This window comes from Phascolarctos cinereus, unplaced genomic scaffold, assembly GCF_003287225.1.
Source record: "Phascolarctos cinereus isolate Bilbo 61053 unplaced genomic scaffold, phaCin_HiC Scaffold_4;HRSCAF=312, whole genome shotgun sequence".
Taxonomy (NCBI): Eukaryota; Metazoa; Chordata; class Mammalia; order Diprotodontia; family Phascolarctidae; genus Phascolarctos; species Phascolarctos cinereus.
In genome coordinates this window covers 174692809-174714622 of record NW_027555847.1, presented here as the reverse complement: position 1 = coordinate 174714622, position 21814 = coordinate 174692809, and the positions used below count along the sequence as shown (strand labels likewise).

The 21814-nt window shown below is 39.5% G+C and overlaps 1 protein-coding gene and 1 long non-coding RNA gene across 2 annotated transcripts in view; one reads left to right on the top strand and one right to left on the bottom strand.

Annotated features, from left to right (window-relative positions):
• Window positions 1-3435: 3435 nt before the first annotated feature.
• On the bottom strand, window positions 3436-7696 carry LOC110218802 (uncharacterized). Its single transcript, XR_002327412.2, has 2 exons — window positions 7608-7696; window positions 3436-7241 (listed from the first exon to the last, which is right to left on the bottom strand). It is a non-coding gene; the product is annotated as an uncharacterized LOC110218802 (long non-coding RNA).
• PDXDC1 (pyridoxal dependent decarboxylase domain containing 1) overlaps window positions 7587-21814 on the top strand; it is a 60474-nt gene continuing 46246 nt past the window's right edge. The window contains 1 exon segment of the mRNA XM_021001763.2: window positions 7587-7754. Within this exon segment, the coding sequence (XP_020857422.1) occupies window positions 7614-7754 (141 nt within the window). The 5' untranslated portion in view covers window positions 7587-7613.

The following is a 21814-nucleotide window of genomic DNA, read 5'->3' as shown; positions in this document are numbered from 1 at the left end:
GACTCTGGGCAAGTCACTTAACTCCAATTGCCTCACCAAAAAAAAAAAAAGTATCTCTGGGACTTGGGGATGAGATCCAGGATTGGATTATGTCTCTATATTGAAGGGTGTGATTTATTCAAAAGGAACAGGATAGGCAAAAGGCAGGGTGGAATGTCATGGTATATTAAAATGTATTACTCTCATGAGGAAATGCAGGAAACATGGTGCTGAGAATTTGGGTAATAGTTAATGGAGGCATGGAAAGAAGCCATATTGTTATCAGAATATATTATCAACCATGTGGACAGAAAGAGAAAATAAATGAGCTTGAGAAACAGATCACGAGCTTGGCATAGAGTCATGATATAGTAGCGATGGGAAACTTCAATTATTTGAACAGCTGCTAGAGCACTTTCTGCTGCCAAAAGCATGGCTGCTACTAATTTTTTGAGTTTCCTCAAAGATAATTTCATTTTTCAAACTGTGAAGGAATCAACAAGAGAAAATTCTATTCTGAATCTGGTCCTCATCCACAGGAAGGAGCCGGTTGCTAGGGTAGAAATGACGGGAACAGTGAGGGGAATTTACTACTCCATCTTAGATTTGTGATAGAGGAGATCTGACACACATCCTAGATTTGGGGATCAAAGGATTCAGAGGCAGGACAGGAAGGATCCTATGGACTAAAGTTTTATAGGGAAGTTAGCTCATAATGTTTGGGAAGTTCCCAAGAACCAAGAAGAATAATTCTGATATGGCAAAGAGAGGAAAATTATTTCAAGATCACAGTGTGGATGCCACAAGGAATTCACCAACAAACTCAGATTTTTAAAAAGCCATGTGTAGAAGATGAAAACAAAGACAGATAACAGAGGTTGAATACAAAAATGCATTAGGGTCCTACAAGAATAGTGTCAGGAGTGCTTAAGCTCAGAAGGAGCTAAGGACAAATGCAAGGAAAGCTAAGGTCAACCTAAAAAGTTCTGTTTTGTATTGTTTTTGTTGTTTTTAGGCAATTGGGGTTAAGTAACTTTCCCAGGGTCACACAGCTAGTTAAGTGTCAAGTGTTAGGTCTGAGGCCACATTTGAACTCAGGTCCTCCTAACTTCAGGGCTGGTGCTCTATCCACTGTGCCACCTAGCTTCCCCTGTATTGTTTTTCAGTGCAGCTAGGATAATTGAGTCTCATTTTCAGAAGCTACATATGCCCCCACCCCCTAGGATTTGAGGGGGTACCACGAAGGGCTGATAGCTAAAGCTATTGATTCCAGCCCCTACCGGTTGTGCTCTACCCTACTACAGTGTTAGCCAACCTTGAGTGACCCATAGTCCCAGGGCCATTACCAGTCATCTTGGCTTTTGTCTTGCCACTGGACTCCAATGATTATGGAGGAAAGAGTGAGGCTGATGACTTCGGGCAGCTCTACCTCACTTAAATACAATCCATAAGCATGTCAAGACATCACCCTCATGATGTCATTGGTCCTCTTTGAGAATAGACAACAACACCTCCAGTCTCATTTAGCCAATTACCATCAATTAGCTTTTAGATAAGGATATGTTACTTCAAATATCTAGCAGGAACAAAAGTACATTCTTTTGCTTCCAGCTCCTAAGGGATATAACTTTCTCCTGTGCTACTTTGGTCTCTGGGGTGAGTAGGCTGAGACAGCATAGTTTCTACATAATACTGGTCTCACTAAGTTTACATCCACACGCAACATGACTTTCAAATGATTCCTAGTCTACCTGCCTAATCTGTTCCTAGCTACCAGTGTTCTGGGCCTTGAATATCACTCTTGTCCAAATCCTTGTCAATCCTTGTCCAAAGGGGCATCGGTGCAATTCTGGCTGCAAAACTGGGGTATTAGAATCCAGACATCAGGATGCAAGACATCAGGATATTTAGAGGATCACTCTTTTGACCACTTAAAACTAAATTTAAATTAAATTAAAATTTTAATTTGAAAACTTTAACATTGTTAGGGTCAGAATCTCTAATCAAGGCCTTCTCCTAAAACAGTAAAGAATAAACACAGAGGCCTAGGACTGATACCTGTTCCATGGGGTTACATGTCAGTCTAAGAGAGGAAAATGCCCAAGGCCTTTTCACTTAACAGCATTTACTTTTACCAGATGCTTGTTAACCCAAACCAATGGACAGCAGCTCTTGGAGAATGGCCAAAGCTCCCTACAGCCTTTCGAAGGTGTTTTGAGTTCTGGTTTTGCAACCAATCTAAGTCTTCTCCTCACCTAGTGTTTAGGAGACTGGAACCAGTTACCAAAGGTCTACACATACTCCAGTCTCTCCAAGGCACTTTCATTACACCAGGCTCTTCCACACGGGGAAATTCAGTCAGAAGCACTCTGTACAGGCATTCTGCACAGTTCCAATTATGTTAGCTATATTTGGGCTGTTAACAGGATTTTTACTGAGCCAGTCTCTAACCTGAGAATCCTTGGAGCCATACAAAACAGGCCTAGAGACAGAAGTGCCAGTAATCAATAGCTTAATTAATCAATTTCAGAATGAAGAATGTTCTCTTAGCTGAAGTAAAGGCACAGTAAAGTTATATACTTAAATCACATCTGAGGAAGAAGTGGGGGAAGGTAGATTACAAACAATCATTTAGAGGTTTCCCATGAGAAACCTCCAAGTCCCACAATACAACAATTCTGGAGTCAAGTCTTTGTGGGTTGTGACCACCTCCCCTAAAGTACAGAACCAGAGTTCTGTGACTGGAACAGGTTCTTTAATCTTTGATTCAATTCACTTAAGGTCCAGTGATTGTGAGCCTTGTCAGAGTTTTGATTAATCAGTTTAAGCTGCATTGTAAAGTCTGACTTCTGAGCCAGAGAGGCAGCTGTTAAGAAAACTAAATTATTAGTAAATTCATTACACATATCACATTTATTAATGTGAAAATTATAAATTCCTTTCTCAGGGTGAAAGAAAAGGATCAAAGAAGGGATAGAACTACTGCTCTGGATGGATAGGATAATCATAACTGACAACAGAGAGAGAGCAGAGCTACTCAGTTCTTAAATTTATTTTCTTTGCCAAGGAGAATGATCTTTGGACTAGAAAGGAGGTGGTATACAACAAACAATAACAAACAAGTAGGTGATACACGAATTAAGGACATTGTAAAAGAACACTTAGCTTCCTTTAATGAGTTCAAATCACCTGGCTGAGGTGAATTATATTTTCAGGTACTTAAAAACTGGAAGTCGTGATTTCTGAGCCACTATTAATGATCTTTACGATATTTTAAAAATGGGAGAGTCCTGTCAGATTGGGGATGGGAAAATTTTGTCCCAATTTTTGAAAAGGGAAAGGGAATATAACTGCCAACAATAGGCAATAAGCTAATTTCAATTCTTAGCAAAATTCTAGAATGAAGATTTGATATGTGACCATTTGGAAAAGGAAATTGATCATAAAGAACCAGAATGGCTTTATATGCTAGACCAACTTTATTTCCCATTTTGACAGTTACTAAGATGGTTTATAAGGGAAATGCTATAGTTCCTCTAAATTTTAGCAATGCATTTGATAAAGTCAGTTATGCTATTTTTGTAGAAAAGATGGGTATATGTGGATTAGATGAAGATACAACAAAATGCTACATTAAAAAAGGCATTGTTGGGGGACAGCTAGGTGGTGAAGCAGATAGAGTGCCAGCCAGGAGTCAGGAGGACCTAAGTTCAAATCAGGCCTCATTCACATAACACTCACTGTCGGTATGACTCTGGGTAAGTCACTTAACCCCAATTGCCTCACCAAAAAACAAACAAAAGAGGCATTGTTTCTGGGCATAAGGAAGTGACAGTCCTTTTGTACTCTAATCTACTTAGGTCTCTTTTGGAATATTGAATCAGATTTGTGGGCCTACATTTTAGAAAGAACATTGGTAAACTGGAGAATATTCAGAGGATGACAAGCAGGATAGTGAACTGCCCAAGTTTATGATATGTAAACATCAGTTGATAGAACTCAAAATAGTTAGCTAAGAGAAAACTGGAGAAGGGCAGGGATAGAAATATCAATTAATCAAAAACTACAACAGTCTTTCAGTATCTGAAGTACTGTACCATGGAAAACTGATTAAACATGTTTTCTTTGGCCCCCCAAGGTGTGTGTGTGTGTGTGTGTGTGTGTGTGTGTGTGTACACAGAAGTTGCAAAGAGGCAAATTTAGGCTTAATATAAGAATAAATTCCTTTATGATTAGAGCTATCCAAAAGTAGAGTGGGCTGCCTCTGGAGGCAATGAGCTCCTTCTCTTTAAGGAGGTTGGAAATATTACTGAAGGAATATTTTTAAGTTTGGGGTTGGATTAGGTGGTCACTAATGTCCTTTCCAACTCTGAAGTTCTGTGAGTTTCTAATTTTGTCTTTCCTATATGTATGTCCTGGATAGACACTGGAAGATGGATTATGAGTTAGTCCTCAAATGGAATAACAGAGTGAACTATATTGTATCTGTGAAGTACAGTGCTTTCAATTTTTCACAAGTTGATCCCAGATATAAAAGCTAAATATTTTAATAAAAATATTTTTTCAGTGATGGTATATTGCTGTGTCTAATGGAATACCTTGATTTTAGAACATTCAAGATATCAATAATAATTCATATTTACATGGCACTTTAAGGTCTGCAAAATGCTCTATATGTATTACAGCATTTGAACTTCATAACAAAAGTATGAAGTAGGTGCTAATATCTTTATTTTACAAATAAAAAAATTGAGGCTGAAAGACATTAAGTCCAGCATTACATAGCTACCAAGTGTCTGAGGCAGAATTTCGATCACTCTATTTACTTTGCTTTCCATTGCTAGAAATTTAGAGGGGAAAAGAGTGATGAATAACATATAATAAATACTTGTTGACTGATTGAAGAGTGGGCATAAATCAGTCACTCAATTTTTGTTGTTTGTCCTTCCTTCTAGAAGAGGATCGTGATATCAGGAAGGTGATGCCGTGACTTGCAAGTAAATTGGATTTAACAGAGGGAGAGCTGTGCAAAGTCACCAGCCTCACTCTCTTCTGGAGCCATCTGGGTCCAGTGGCAAGATATAGATCAAGATGACTGGAGATGGCCCTGGAAGCCCTGGGAGACCTTGGCCTTTTAAAGTTAAGGTCTTTCCCAGGTCTCAGTTTGTCTGAGGTAACACCCATTCAGTAATTAAGGCGAGGTAAGAAATGAGGCAAAAGGGGCAGCTAGGTGGCGCAGTGGATAGAGCACCAGCCCTGGAGTCAGGAGGACCTGAGTTCAAATCTGACCTCAGACACATAATACTTCCTAGCTGTGTGACTGTGGGCAAGTCACTTAACCCCAATTGCCTCACTAAAAAAAAAAGAAAGAAAGAAAAAAGAAATGAGGTAAAGAATGGCCTCTATTACCTAGTTTTAAAAAAAAATCAATTTGGGAGGGGAAGACCCTCAGGGTTTCTGGCCAAAACAGAAACAATTGTTGGGCTGGGACCCATCTATTGGCCCATCAATGAGAGCCAGAGTGACTGGGGTTTAAGGCATAGTCCTTAAGAAAGAAATCTAGCCTATAAACCCCAAGATATCTTGCTAGGTTTCAGTAATCAAAATTTACATTCCTTTGGGCATTCAATTAATAAACCCCAGGGGCTCCCCATGACCTTCAGGATGCTTTGTGCATGTTATTATGAACCCACTAAACAACTGGCATACCAGTTCTGTAGCAACAAAAATACTGTTGCTGTGTTGTACTAGTATCTACAAAATAGAAGACCCAGAGCAGGGGTGTGTTGGAATTAACTTGAACAAGCTCCCAAAGTCAATAATTAAATTTTCAGTTTGAGCATTAACCCCTTGGAAATCTACAACTCAGGGCTTGATTTATTATTTTGTCAATTGTCTAGACTTAAGAAAGTGATATGAAAGTGTTAATAATGCAGATTAGTTTTTTAAACTTTTGTTAGCTGTTAAAACACCAGAATACCACTGCAGAGGAAAGACTTATATTGATCAGCTTCTTCATGGAGCATTTAACCGTTTAAGAATACTTAAGAAGCATAGACAAGAATGATATGTTGGTCTGTGATCTTCACAACTGAAAGGAATGATTACATGGATGAAATCAAAGAACTTTTCAACTACCAAAGATGCTTACACATCATAATAAAGGAAAGACTACTTAGGATCAGAGGAAAAAATAGCTGCAAGGGTCTTTAAAGGTCATCCAGTCCAATTCCCTTATTTTCCAGCTATGGTAACTGAGGAGAGGAGTTAAATGACTTGCCCCAGGTCACACAGATAGTAAATGGCATAGCTGAGATTTGAATCCAGGTCTTTTCACTTTATATCTGATGCTCTTTCCACTGCACAATGCAATCTAGCTAGGATGTAGAGTATCAGCTTTGTTTAGGTTCAAGGGCTCCAACAACCAGTAGCTATGTTATCCCGGGCTAAGTCACTTAATTTCTTTGCTTCTCAGCTGTCTCTTCTATAAAATGAGTAAAATTCTTATGCTACTTTATCTCCAAAAATAGTTGTGAAGAAAATGCTTTGCAAACTTCCAAATGTCTCATAAATGTAAACTATTGTTATTAATGTATAAAAATAAGATAAGTGAATATGGTAGTAACAGCTAATTGGGATCCAGGTCTCCCAGAGGCCTCACTCAGCAATTAGTCATTCTGGCAAATAATACATTCCAGTGGATCTCTTCAGGATCAACATTAGTCAACTAGCATTTATCAAGCTTCTACCATGTGTCAGTCACAGTGCTAGGACTGGGAATACAAAGAAAACCTTCTCCCCCCGCCAAAAAAAAAAATCCCTGCTCTCAGTCTGATTAATGGAGGAGACCACAAACAGCTGTGAATAAACAAATATATGCAGAATACAAATTGGAGATAATCTTAGAGGGAAGGCACTAGCATTAAGGGAGGGGGGATCAGGACAGGCTTCTTGTAGAAGGTAGGGTTTGAGCTAGGACAAGAAGGAAGCCTCAACATTACGCGGAAGGATTGAATTTCTTTTCGTTTTTAATCTAACACGGTTTTTGAGGGCTCCTGACTCGAAGCAATGGTGGAAGGGCCTATGGGGTGAGTGCTGCGAAAAGCTGGACAGCTCTCGGCCTAATTTCAAATCTGCACATCTTCCCAGCTTCACTCGCTTCCCCAATCACAGGCCGTGCAAGACGATGTTAATCCCACGCATGTGCAGGTGTACGACTGATGCTCTGCCACCCCCTTCGAGGAAAAGTGACACGTTCCATTCTTGAGGGAAAGGAAAAGAGAGACTTTGGGAACGGAGACGGAAAGAATCGGCATCCAATTATAGCAATTTGCCACTTAATTTTTATGAAAAAATTTTTTAAAAAATGGATGATGGTGACGGGTTCTAGAGTAGACCCTTGGAGATTATGCTCTGCAACGTGCCATCCTTCCTCCCCCCTCCCCCTCGAGCCCGCGAACAGTGGAGGCGGTCGCGCTGACGTCACCGATATGGAAAGCAGGATGGCTCCACCCACTTTCGCGTCGCTCAGGCCTGCCCCGCCCCCTTCTGGACATTCCTTCGTCTCCTCCCTCTCCCCTTCTCCTCCTCCTTCTCCCCTCCTTCCTCTTCCCTCCCACCCCCCTTACCCCCCCATGGCGGATTGGCTGGGACGTCAGAGCTGCCAGCGTGGAAACGGCAGCGGAGGCGCAGGAGGCGGAAGTGGGACGCGGGACCGTCCGGCTGCCCTCGGAGCCCGAGGATCGTCCCGAGTCATGGACATCTCCCTGGAGAAGGTTCGTGGGGAGCCAGAGCCTAGGGGAGGCGGGCCCGCGGCCCCGCCGAGCGGAGACCCCGCTTCAAGCCTCCCGGGTGGCGCTCGTTGATTATCCGGGCGCTGGGACGATCTTCCCCTGGGGGCGGCGGCTGCCGGCCGGGCTGGCGTCGGGGCCCGGGCCGGGCCGGGCCGGGCCGGGCGGGGGGCGGGGCTGTTCCGAGGAGGGGACTGCGGGCCGAATGGGCAGTGGGAGCTGTGTGGCCGGGGCTGGCCGGGGCTGCGCGGTTTGTTGGGATTGTGAGCCCGCGGCGTGCGTCACTGGCGGCGGCGGCGGGTATGAGCCCCGCCAGGCTGCCCTCCGTCTGCGGGGGCGGGGGGCGGCACCCGGACCTCGTTTGGGGCTGGCCCCCGTGTGTTGCACGTGACGGGCTGCCGCTGCAGAGCTGCGGGGGAAAGCCGAGCGAAAATTTCTGTCAGTCAGTCTGGAAACATTGATAAAGCGCTTACTGTGTGTGGGCTGGTCACCTAGTAGGCTAAGCTGTGGGGAGAGAGCAAGAAAGGTCAAACGCAGTCCCTGCCCTCAAGGAGCTCACAGTCTACTGGGGGGAGCAAAGTGCGAAGAAGCTATGTGGTCCAGGATAAATTGGAAATAATCAATAGAGGGAAGGCAGTAGAAGCAAGGGAGGGGCGGGGTGGAGGGATGCAGGGATGCGAGCTCCCCACCTCCCCCTCCTTCCTAGTTAAGGAGGAGTGGGTTTGTGAAAGGCCTGTCTGTTCCTGGGATCATGAGACACACTCTCAGGGTCACTGCTGACGTCCCAGAACTTCCCAGATTCCTCCCTCCTAACCGCCCCCCACAAAGGAAAGAGCACCTCAGAGACCCACGTGTCAAAAAAAGAAATGATGACAAAATGGGAAAAAGAGCTTTCCCCCTGTCTTTCCCTCTTCCAATTTAAATCTCATCAAATGAAGTGGAGGCTAGGATTTGTGTCTTGGAGATGAGAACCAATTTTGTATTTATTTAAATTTGTACCTACAGTTAGTTCACTGTACCTACAGGAGTAGGTACCCAAGTATTGTGTACCTACTTGTACTACAACAATTACTAACGATCTTGTTTCTCTCAAAGTATCCACACACCACGTTGCTGAGAGATTCTTGCTACTCCTACTTAATAACCGACCAAATTTTTATACTTGTGTGATCTGTAGCCATCACCAGTGTTCTAGTGACCTTTTCCTACTTCATTTAAATTTCAAAATTGGTTTACTTCCTTGTAAGTTCAGATACTGAAATAGTGCTTGTAGACTTGTGCTACAAGTCATAAGAGAATTGAAAAGAATTAATTGTTACAAAGTAGTGCCAGTCACAGAGTGCCTACTATGTACCAGGTATGCCCACACAATCATGTCTTGTCAGTTTTGAATAATCATTGCAGAAGGGAAACAAAATTAAAATAACATTTTATTTTTAAGCTGTTTCATTTGTGAATGTTATAACGTCGTGGTTCTGGCTGCACTGAAAATGTTCAGGGCCATTGTTTAAAATGTATAGTACTTTCTTCAACTTTTACTGCTTATAGTTTCTTTTTTTTTTCTTTAACCTGGGCATCACTAATGCTGGAATAAAAGGATGGTGAGAAACTATTCAGTGTGAAAGAGTTTTCTCTTCATTATTATATTTTGCAAAAGTCTTAGACGAGAGAGAACAAACTGTGGGAGGGCTTGTGTATAATTTCAGTGAGAGATAGGGGAATAGGTTGATTTCAGTCTAGTATTTTTTTTAGGTCAGATCTCTAAAGGAAGTAAACTCTCACCTTCCATCTCCAGTGTAGGACCCAAATGCAAATATTGCTTTCTCACCATTTGATTAGTACTTAGATTAGTGTGGGTGTTTGATAAAAGTTAATTGGTCATAATGATAGATCTTGTACTATCCATTGAGAGTTTGAAGAGGTACTAAAACTAGTATTTTACTAGACCGTATTGCCTGCAAAAAGTTTCAGTATTTTTTAGAAATTCAAAATGTGTGGGGAAGCCAGTTTGCATGGGAATTACAAATATAACATCCTTGAACAGAGTACTTAATTCTCAGTATTCTGCCAACTAAAAAATAATCTTGCCTAAAGTCAGCAATTCCTCATAACATAATTTTGTTAAGGGAGAAGAATAGTGTAGTGGAAAGAGTATTAATCTTAGAGAGTTAGGACACCTGGGTTTGAGTCCTGGCCTTGTTAATTATAGTATATTGGACAGGTCATTTACCTTTGTGAGCCTCATTTCCTTTATCTACAACCTTTGAATCAGTTATTCAGTAATGCCTATATAGGGGATGGAGAACTGGCTGTCAAATCAGGAATATCTGGATACAGTTCCTGCCTCTGACATATACTTATATGATTATGGGCAAGTAAGTCACTTAAGCAGTCCATGCTCCAGACAGCTTTTTCAGACTTTAACTCTCTGTGGAGGTACCACGGTGTTGATAAGGAGGTTTCCTCATTGAGGAGTTGCTGTATACCAATGAAGTTCCACAGTCCATTCTCTATCCTAGTTTACCATATTCTATTTATTAAGCACCTGCTAATTTCCGACACTTTGTTAGATGCTGGAGACTCAAAGACAAAACCAATTATTCTCTGCCTTCTAGGAGTTTAAGTTCTACTGAAGGGATACGACTTGTTCACAAATAAGTACAGGATATAGACAAAACAAATATGAAGTGATGTGGCCAGTTATCATTTAGGGGAATCAGGAAAGGCCTCTTGAATAAAGCCTTGAAGAGAATGAGGGGAGGGGATGGTTATTAGAGCATTCCAGACCAGGGAAGCAGCCCGTACTAAAGCACAGAAGTGGGAGATAGAGCATGGCTTGTACCTGGAGACAGTTTGATGGGAATATAGACTATGTAAAAGAGGCATCTTTAAGATGTAAGTCACCTGGAAGATTGAGCCAGATCATGAAGGGCTTTTTTTTATCCCACAGGCAATTGGGAGCCACTGTGCTTCTTGAACCGGGGAGGCTTTTGATTAGGAGTAGCTACTGGCCTTTTGTGTGAAGATGTTCTCTTTATAAATGTGCACAATTATTAAGTGTGCAGAAAGGAGATGGAACTCCTGTTCTTGACTATTTCTGGATATGCAGGTGTCAGCAGTGGTAGTGTGAAGATCTGAAAAGCTCTTTGCTTCCAACCTCCATGTTTGCTTGAGGTAATAGAGTAAATTGCTATAGGATCATAGATTTACATCATTCTTTTTAAAATTAAATTTAGATAATTCTTAATGATCCTATTTTATCTGATACTTTAACAGAAAGCCTGGAGTTATTTACCTCATTAATCAATTGGCTTTTTAAAAACTTATATGAACTCAGTTAATGTAATTTTGGGAAAAAAGAAAAGCAAATATATCAGCTCCTACAGGAAACCCTTTTCTGATAACCAGTTGTTAGTACTCTCTCCCTTCTCAACTTATCTTGCATTTATTTACTTGTTTACGTGTTATGTGCTCCTTGAAGCCAGGAACTGTTTCCTGGGTATTTTGGGTGGTTGTTCTTAGTACCTAGTGCGTAATACAGAACCTTGTTCATAGTTGTCAAATTTAATGCTTCTTGAATTGAGTTCTTCGTTTAGACAATGCGTTGTTTTAAAGTTGTAAAACTGTACATATATATTTAATGCTACGTGTAAATTTTCTTCAAGGACTGTCTATTGTGAGAGGGTGCCCTACTACTTGTTTTGTTATTCAGTTTAATTCCATCCTTGAACAACTCGTGGATATTGTCTTACTTTGCTGATTTAAAGAGGCTCATTTTTAGTTCTTAATGTATTAAATACCCATCTCCAAAAGATTAATTTTAATTCTCCTTTTTAGCTGAATAATCATTACCAAGCTAATTTCCATTGTCTTTGGGGGAGGATATAGGGTTTGAACTCATCCTTGTTTATAGTACAATATTTCTCCTTTGGTCCTTCATTTAATATACTCTTTTCCTTGTTTGTGCTATCACCATATAAAGAGTTGTAGCACCTGCCTGAGTGGAATGTTCCTGACAATTACCTACCAGTAGAAACTGCCTTTAAAATATCTTCCCCATGTTCACTTAGAACCTTTTGGCAAATGGTGAAAAATTCTTGAAATCAATTAAGATGGCTTACTTGGCTTTGTAAATCTTATCTGTTGATATAGGGTGGGAAAACTTCCTGTCCAGGGTTGTTGATTGTGTAATTTTCCTGCTTTAAAGACTCTCTCAGATTCCCTTTCATAATACACACCTTTCTCATGAAGGCCATGAAGGGAAATATAGTGCTAAACTGAATGTTGGGCAGTGTAGAAAACTGGTGGACTGCAAATAACACGTAGAATTATTAATGCCAAGAGTTTATTGCCTGATCTTTATATTAAGGGAGAGAAGTTGCATTTTTGTATTGCCTACTAATCATGACTGCACTGTAACTTTAAATTATAGGGTTTTGATTTGGTTTTTGTTTTTTCCTTAGCTGAAAGAGACCTCAGAGATCACCTAGACAACCATTCTTACTTTATTGATGAGGCCCAGAGAGGTAGACCCCAAGGTCTGCTAGTTCATAGTAGGAAAAGGATTAGAACTCAGGTCTCCTGGTTTCAGATCACTTTTCTTTCTACAGGAAAAAAAAATTATTTGCTTCAGCTAATTGAAAATCATCCCTAAAGTATAGCATTTTTAGCAGATCGTTATTTTAGGGGGAAATGAGATTGGAGCTTGCTGCTTGTAAGGTGTTGTTTGATACTTGCAGAGGATAAAGTGAATCTTTCCCTCTTGGGCAGTAGTGATAAAGGAGATTACATTAGGAATTTCGATATTAGGTGATCTGTTGTAGGTAGGTAATCTTTTCGGTACAAAATGTGGGTCCACTGCACTACTGACAGGTTGGTATAGTTGAAAGAGTACTGATGTGAGAATTGGAAAGACCTGACTGAAGATCAGATAATAAATATAAAATGATATATAAGCCTTTAAAATAATTACAAATGTTAGCAAAGGAGGCAGGGCTGTGTGTGGTTTAATGGTGCAGTAGTCTTTAAAGTTTTTTGATTATATACCCTATTAGTAAGAAAACAAAATATGAACATAGACTCACATATAAAAATAGAAATAAGATAAAGGAAATTGAAAAAGTATCAATGACGTAAAACCCTTTTTTGCTTTCACTAAAATATTAACATTGAAATTTTTTTAGTAAGAGCATTGTGATGTGCTTCATTATTTTTTAAAATCTTGGTTTAACTCTTTTGCTATTGTAATTTGAAGGTCTAGTTCTAAGTTCAGTTTTTTTTTTGATAGTTGGTCTAATAGCTGTTACAGCTGAAAAAGATACCTCACAAAGACGTGTAGATCCCAATGCATTGTCAGCTGTAGTTACCAAATCACGATCCTAATTTTTCAGTCCCAACTAACAGTTATTCAAAAGATTTTGTTGAAATTCATCCAGTAATTTTCCCTCCCTCGTTCATTTTTACAAACTATTCAAAATATACTGCAGTTTCATTTTTTAACAAATGGAGTCAGAATCCAAAGAAATTAATTGGAGGATTTTTAAACAAGAAAATTATATTTCCAAATTTTTAATGTATTCAGATATGAGTGTTTATAGGTGACACAAAAAATCCTTTTCAGTAAACTTGAGAAGAGCAAGAACATACCAAAAGGAGAGAATGGTCAACAGTGTCAAATGATTCAAAGAGGTCAAGAAGGATGAGGATTGAGAAAAGGCCATAAGGTTTGCCAGTTGAATGATTTTAGCACTTTCATTTGAGTGAGGAGTTAAAGATTACATGGAAGACTAGAAGGATGATGGTACTTTTGAAGGAAATAAAGAAATTTGGAAGATGTGTGGTGGGCTTGGGAGAGCAGTGAAGGTGGAGAAGGTAATATGAGATCTGTGATCACATCCTGACCCATCCTATGCTATTCACTCCTTTCTATGAGAGGGTGGGGGTGGGGGGAGAACTGGAGATATTTTACTGGCCACTATGTGAAAGCACAGAGCCTGCCCAGCTCGATAATTGCAAGGCAGACTGTGGGGAGGCAGCAGAGGGAAGCTTCCAAGACAGGTATAGTTTGAGGAGTATTGACCCATAATGTGTGGGTATGGTTGTGTTGGAAACAAATCCTTGGATTAACTGTGGCCGGATGGTGGAATACAACCCTGCTTCTTACTCTCCATTTAATTGATCAGTTATTGAACCTAAGACCCTCACTTTGGAGATACTGCTGGCTTTGTGGACAGCTGGAATATACCTGTATTCAAGTCCCACTGTTTGTACAACTGTTGAGTTCAGTAATTCTGAAAAGTAATTTGGAACTCCACCCAAAAAGCAATTAAACTGCATACCCTTTAACCAAGCAATACTGCTAGTAGGTCTGTAATCCAAAGAGATCAAAGGAGGAATTGAAAAGGACTGATACGTACAAAAATATTTGTAGCAACTTTTTTTGTGTGTCAAAGAATTGAAAACTGAAGGGAAGCTCATCATTTGGGAAATGACTGAACAAGTTGTGGTATATAATTGGAACGGAATACTTTTTGTGCTGTAAAAATGGTGATGGGAATAGTTTCAGAAATACCTGGGAAGACTTATATGAACTGCAAAGTGAAGTGAGCAGAACCAGGAGAAAATTTATACCATAATAATGGAAAGATAATAAACTTTGAAAGACTTAGTAACTGACCAACATAATGACTAACCACACTCCAAATTCCCCATGATAAAACATGGTTTCCACCTTCTGGTGGAGAGCTAGTCGATTTAGAACATATTGAATCATTTTCTTTCTTCCTTTCCTTCCCTTCCTTCCTTCCTTCCTTCCTCTTTTCTCTCATTCTCTCTCTCTTTCTTTCTTAACTGTGGGGAATTTGCATTATGTATTTGTAAATGGATTTTGTTTTTCTTACCTTAATGGGTGGAGAAGGGGAAGAGAGGAGGGAGGGAATTTGGAACTAAAAGTAAAATGACATTAAAAATAAAATAAAATAAATAAACATTAAATAAAAAAATTTTAAAAAGAAGAAAAGACATAGAGTCAGGATATTGTGTCTTGTTTGAGGAACAGCAAGGAGGCTACTGTCACCAGATGGTAGAGTACATGGAAGGGAGTAAAGTACAGAAATACTGGAAAGATAGAAGGGATCAGATTATGAAGGCGTTTAAAAGCTAAACAGAAAAACTTGTATTCAACCTGGAGGTAATAAGGAGTCACTGGATTTTGAGTATGGGTAGAGATGACATGGGCAGACCATCATTTTAGGAAAATCAGTTTGACAGCTGAATGAAAGATGGGTTAGAGTAGGGGAGAGATGAGGCATAGAGACCAACCCAAAGAATTTCATTAGGCTGGCATAGTTCTGTTAGTGGAGAGAAGGGAACATAAATGAGATGATAAATTAGCTCCATTATGGAGGCAGTTAGGTGGCACAGTGGATAGAGCACTGGGCCTGTAGTTGAGAAGATGTGAGTTCAAAGCTAGCCTCTTGACACTTATAAGCTGTGTGACTCTGGCCAATTCATTTAACCTTTGTCTACCTCAATTTCCTCATCTATAAAATAGGAATAATAGTAATACCTACCTTACACGGTTGTTGTATGGGTAAAATGAAATATTTGTAAAATGCTTTGTAAACCTTATTATTTCGTTCATTAATTCATACTGATAAGTCAAATTGCAGGCTTGAAGTACATATATAAGTCAAAGCTCATATAAAAAAAGAGTTAAGGCACGTGCCTTTTGGACATTTTCTGACATGATTTCTGTTCTTTGTGATTGCATTAATTGAAGATTAATACTTGATCACAGACCTAATTATGATTTTTAAAGATGATGTGTCATTTGCTATTTGTAGAATAGTCTTGTTGAGAACTTGGTGTGAAATATTATTAATCCTGTCCACATTTTTTTAAATTAAAAAAAAGTTTTAAAAAATCTCTTGTTTTTACATTGCCTTCATTTCCCAATATATCTCAATAAAATTACAAATTAAAAGACAAAATTGCAAATAAAACCCTAAACTCAGGGCTATTTTTAAATATTTTAATAAAAGAAAAATATAAAATGTAGCAAAATAATAACAATGACATGTTCTTGTAAAGCTTTGTTGCCTTTTTTTTTAAAGTGGTAACTGTCAAATGTGTAGGCAGGAGTAGAGTAGGCTAGGAAGGCTTGCCCTTGGCAAATTACACATTTCTTTTAATGACCCAAAACTTGTCCTTGAAACAAAAGCCCAATTTTTATTTTTTTAAAAAATTTTTTGGTATTTTATTTTTCCCCAGTTACATGTGGAAAAACAATTTTTACCATTCATTTTTAAAACTTTGAATTCCAAATTCTCTCCCTCCTCCACCCCCCCCATTGAGAAGGCAAGCAGTTTGATATAGGTTATAAATGCAAAACATATCCATAATAGTCATGTTGTGAAAGACTAACTATATTTCCTTCCATCTTATCCTATTTATTGTATTCTCTCCTTTGACCTCATCCTTCTTCAAGTGTTTGCTTCTGATTACCCCCTCCCCAAATCTGCCCTTCCCCTTTACTTCTTGTAGGGTGAGACAGATTTCTGTACCCAATTGAGTGTGTATGTTATTCCCTCTTTAAGTCAGTTCTGATGAGAGTAAGGTTCACTGGTTCCCTCTCACCTCCCCCTTCTTTCCCTCCACTGTGTGTGTGTGTGTGTGTGTGTGTGTGTGTGTGTGTGTGTGTATGTATGTATACACACACACACACAAATACATATACATATGTATCTTTTATTTTTCTTTTTGGTGAGGCGGTCAGGGTTAAGTGACTTGCTCAGGGTCACACAGCTAGTAAGTGTCAAAGTACCAAATGTCTGAGGCCACATTTGAGCTCAGGTCCTCTAGACTCCAGAACTCACTGCTGCCCCTCCCCTCCACTGTAAATCTTTTTCTTGCCTCTTTTATGTGAGATAATTTGCCCCATTATACTTCTCTCTTTCTCTTTCTCCCAGTACATTCCTCCCTCATCACTTAATTTTTTTTTTAGATATCATTCCTTCATATTCAGATCACCCTGTGCCCTCTGTTTATATACTCCTAGATACTCTAATATTGAGATAGGTCTTATGAGTTACAAATATCATCTTTCCATGTAGGAATGTAAACAGTTTAGTAAGTCCCTTATGCTTTCTCTTTCCTGTTTACCTTTTCATGCTTCTCTTGAGTCTTATATTTGAAAGTCAGATTTTCTATTTAGCTCTGTTCTTTTCTCAAGAATACATGAAATTCTTCTATATCATTGAATGTCAATTTTTTTCCCCTCATAGATTATACTCAGTTTTGCTGGGTAGATGATTTTTGGTTTTCATTCTAGCTCTTTTGACCTCAGAATATCATATTCCAAGCCCTCTGATCCTTTAATGTAGAAGCTGTTAAATCTTGTGCTATCCTGATTGTGGTTCCACAATACTTGAATTGTTTCTTTCTGGCTGCTTGCAATATTTTCTCCTTGACCTGGGAACTCTGTAATTTGGCTATAATATTCCTGGGAGTTTTCCTTTTGGGATCTCTTTCAAGAGGTGATTGGTAGATTCTTTCAATTTCTGTTTTACCTTTTGGTTCGAGACTATCAGGGCAGTTTTCCTTGATAATTTCTTGAAAGATAATGTCTAGGCTCTTTTTTTGATCATAGCTTTCTGCTAGTCCAGTAATTTTTACATTATCTCTCCTGGATCTATGCCAGTCGTTTTTCCAGTGAGATATTTCACACTTTTTTTTTCTCTATTCTTTTGGTTTTGTTTTATAATTTCTTGATTTCTCATAGAGTCATTAGCTTCCATTTGCTCCATTCTAATTTTTAAGGAATTATTTTCTTCAGTGAGCTTTTGGACCTCCTTTTCCGTTTGGCCAATTCTGCTTTTTAAGGCGTTCTTCTCATTGGCTTTTTTTTTTTTACACCTCTTTTGCCATTTGGTCTAGTCTATTTTTTAAGGCGTTATTTTCTTCACTATTTTTTTGGGTCTCCTTTACCAAACTGTTGACTCATTTTTCATGATTTTCTTGCATCACTCTCATTTCTCTTTACAATTTTTCTTCTACTTCTCTTACTTGATTTTCAGAATCCACTTTGAGCTCTTCCATGGCCTGAGACCAATTCATAGTCTTCTTGGAGGCTTTGGATGTAGGAGCTTTGACTTTGTTGTCTTTTTCTGGTTTTGATCTTCCTTGTCACCAAAGTAAGTTTCTATGGTCTGAGATTTCTTTTTTCCTGTCGTTTGTTCATTTTCCCAGTCAATTACTTGAGTTTTAAACTCTTTGTTAAGGTAGGGCTGTGCTTCCAATGTGGAGGGTGCACTGTCCCAAGCTTCAGAGGTTTTGTACAGATGTTTTCAGAGATACTTCTAGGGACTTGTAAGTTTTCAGTTCTTCCAAGGTGGTATGATCTAAGAAGAGGTGTTTATTCCTCTCCTGGCCTGTGGTCTGGTCTGAGTGACCACAAGCACTCTTTTCTGTCCTGGTACTGTGAGGAGGGTTCCTCTCCACTGCTGCCATAAGCCCTGCTGTACTAGTGCTCCTCCTCACCCCAGGACTGTCACATAGGACTGTGACCCAGATCCAAGTATAGGCAAAGCAACAGTCCTGCCTCTGTGCTAGCAGGGACCCCTTGTAATCTCCTTCTGACCAGTTGTTCAATCCTCTTACCATCTGTGGGCTGAGAGCTCCAGAAGCAGCTGCTGCTGTTGCTGATTCCATCACTTCCAAGGTCTGCTCCTGGTTTGCTGGGGTCGGGGCTGTTCTAGCAGGGCCTGCGCTGTACTGTGCTCCTCCCTCACCCAGGTCCAACAGACGTTTCTGGCTGACCTTCTAAGTTGTCTTTGGTGTCTGATAGCTGAGAAGTCTGGAAACCACCACTGCTGCTAGTGATTCAGTTGCCTCTGGGTTTGCGGGAGCCTGATCTATGTTGGCACAGCTTGCACTAGAGTGCGCTCCTCTCTCAGCCTGGTGCAACAGACCTTTCCTGTTGACCTTCCAGGTTGTCTTGGGCTGGAAATTTGTTTCATTCTGTCTTTTTATGGATTCTGCTGCTCTAGAATTTGTTTAGAGTCATTTTTTAAAGGTATTTGGAGGGATTTTGGGGGAGAGCTCAGGTGACTTCCTGCCTTTATTCTGCTATCTTGGCTCTGCTTCCCAAAGTAAAATCCTAATTTTTTTAAACACTATAGTTCTAGCTGAGAATTGTACAAGATGGACAGTTAGTCATGGATGGTCCATGATGTATATTGTTGGAGGGAATGCCCACATTAATGAAATAACATCTCTTGGAATACTGGGATCAAAAATATGTTTTTTAAAATTGTTTCCTTCAATTTGTATAGTTTAATATATCTTTCCATATTTCCTTGCTATTCTGTAAAAGACATTTATTATATGGGGCTATTATAAGTAAAGCAGCACTGAATACTTTTGTACAGATTTTTTCCCCCTTCTATCATCTTTATTATAAGGTTCTAATAGTGGGATGTCTAGACAAAAGCCTTTTCTAACTGTTTTGTATTGTATTGCTCACCAAAATGATCAAACCAGTTTTCATTTCCATTAACAGGGTAGCAGAGCTCACCCGTGATCCAAGTACAGTTTAATGGTTTTCCCATTTTTGTGTTTAAGATGCCTGTCTCAAGTCTCTCCCTACTCCAATCCATTCTCCATTCAGCTACTAAAGTGATTTTCCTAAAGCGAATGTCCTGTCATGTCACATTCCACCTCTACCCTTCTCAGTAAACTTCAGTGATTCCCTATCACCTCCAGGATCAATATAAAATGCTCCAAACAGAGCATTTAAAGTCCTTCATAAATTAGCCCTTGTCCTACCTTTCCAGTCTTCATGCACCTTACTCCTTGACTTGTACTCTTCATTCCAGTTATGCTGGCCTTCTAGCTGTTCTAGGAACAAGACACTCTCATCTCTGAGCTCTGGGCATTTTCTCAGGCCATCCTTGTGCCTGGTATTCTGTCTCTTCTCTAACTGCTAACTTCCCTGGTTTCCTTCAAATCCCAACTAAAGTCCCATCTTCTAAAGGAAGCCTTCCCCAACCCCTCTTAATTCTAGTGCCTTCCCTCTGTTAATTATGTCCTATTTATCCTGTATATAGCTTGCTTTGTATATATCTGTTTGCTTTTTGTCTTTCCCATTAGACTTTGAATTCCTTTAGGTCAGGGATTGTCTTTTACCTCTTTTTGTTTCCCCAGCATTTTGCACACTGCGTGACTTATAGTAAGTGATGGTAAGATGCTCCCTGAATAAACTAACATACATTTATTAAACATTTACTAAGTACCAGGCACTGTGCTAATTGGAGATACAAAGACAAAGGTACAACAGTCTGTTTTCAAGGGGCTTAGTGAAGAAGACAACATATACACTTATTAGTATTTACCAGTAAACAACTATTATAATGGGAGGGAAACTGAAGATATAAAAGCAGAAGAGAATGACTCTAAAACATATAAGCAATGCCTTAGAGAAAAACAGCTTGGTCCCAAACAACAGGAAGAGAGGAAGAGAAAGGGAAAAGAATAAGCATTTTTATAGTTACTGTGCTAAGTGCTTTTATAAATATTTTCTCGGGGGCAGCTAGATGGCGCAGTGGATAGAGCACCGGCCCTGAAGTCAGGAGGACCTGAGTTCAAATGCGGCCTCAGACCAAACACTCGACATGTACTAGCTGTGTGACCCTGGACAAGTCACTTAACCCCAAATGCCTAAAAAGTAAAAACAAAATAAAACATAAATATTTTCTCATTTGATCCTCAGAATAATCATGAGAGGTAGGTGCTATTATTATCCCCATTTTGCAGTTGAGCAAACTGAAGCAAACAGGTTACATGACTTCCCCTGGATTACACAGCTATTAAATGTCAGAGGCTGGATTTGAATTCAGGTTTTTCTGACTCCAAGCCCATCTCTAGGAGATGAAGCAAGAATTTAATTAAAATAAAAAAAGAGTTTAAATTTTTTTTTTTGGCAGTTGGGGTTAAGTGACTTGCCCAGGGTCACACAGCTAGTAAGTGTCAAGTGTTTGGTCTGAGGCTGGATTTGAACTCAGGTACTCCTGACTTCAGGGCCGGTGCTCTACCCACTGCGCCACCTAGCTGCCCCTAATTTTTTTTTAATAAATAAAATGAGAATGCTTGAGGAAAAAATTGGAAAATAAATAAGAATTATGAAAAAAAAGAATTGGAAAGGGAATTAATAGTTTGTTGGCACAAGAGGTACAAAATCTTGCCCAAGCAACAAACTCCCTGAAAATTAGAATGAACCAAATAGAAGCCAATGATTTTGTAAGTCAACAAGAAACATTAAAACAGAGTCATCAAACTGAAAAATTAGAAGAAAATGTAAGGTATTAGAGCAAAAACAACTGACCTGGATAATAGATCAAGGAGAAAAAATTTAAGAGTCATTATACTGTCTGAATGCCATGACCCCAAAAGAGCTATTTCAAAGAAATCTTAAAATTGCTGAGATCCAATGATAACCTCCTGAAAGAAACACCAAAATGAAAACTCAAAGGAACGCCATAGCCAAAATCCAGAGCTTCTGTTACTGCAAGTGTCCAGAAAGAGGGAATTCAAGTACTGAGGAGCCAAGGTCAGGATCATACATGATTTAACAACTACCACTATCAAGGACTGGAGAACTTGGAATACAGTATTCTATAAGGCAAAGGATATGGGTTTACAATCAAGAATAACTCACCTGGCAAAACTGAGTATAATGCTTCAAGGGATGTTTAATGAAATAGAGGACTTCTAAACATTCCTGATAAAAAGATCCAAGCTGCATAGAAACTCCAAAGTTCAAACACAGGGCTGAAGAGAAACAAAATGTAATGAACCTTAATGAACAATGGCAAGGGATTAAACACGAATAAACAGCTTACATTCAAATATGTGGAAGTGATATGTGGGGTTTGAACCTTGTCTTCATTAGGGGTCATGGAGGGAGTCTAATTAGACAAGGTGTGGGAGTGGTTCAGTTAAGTCTTGTTCTTAAGAGAAAACTGGAAAGAGAAGGGAAGAGGAATACA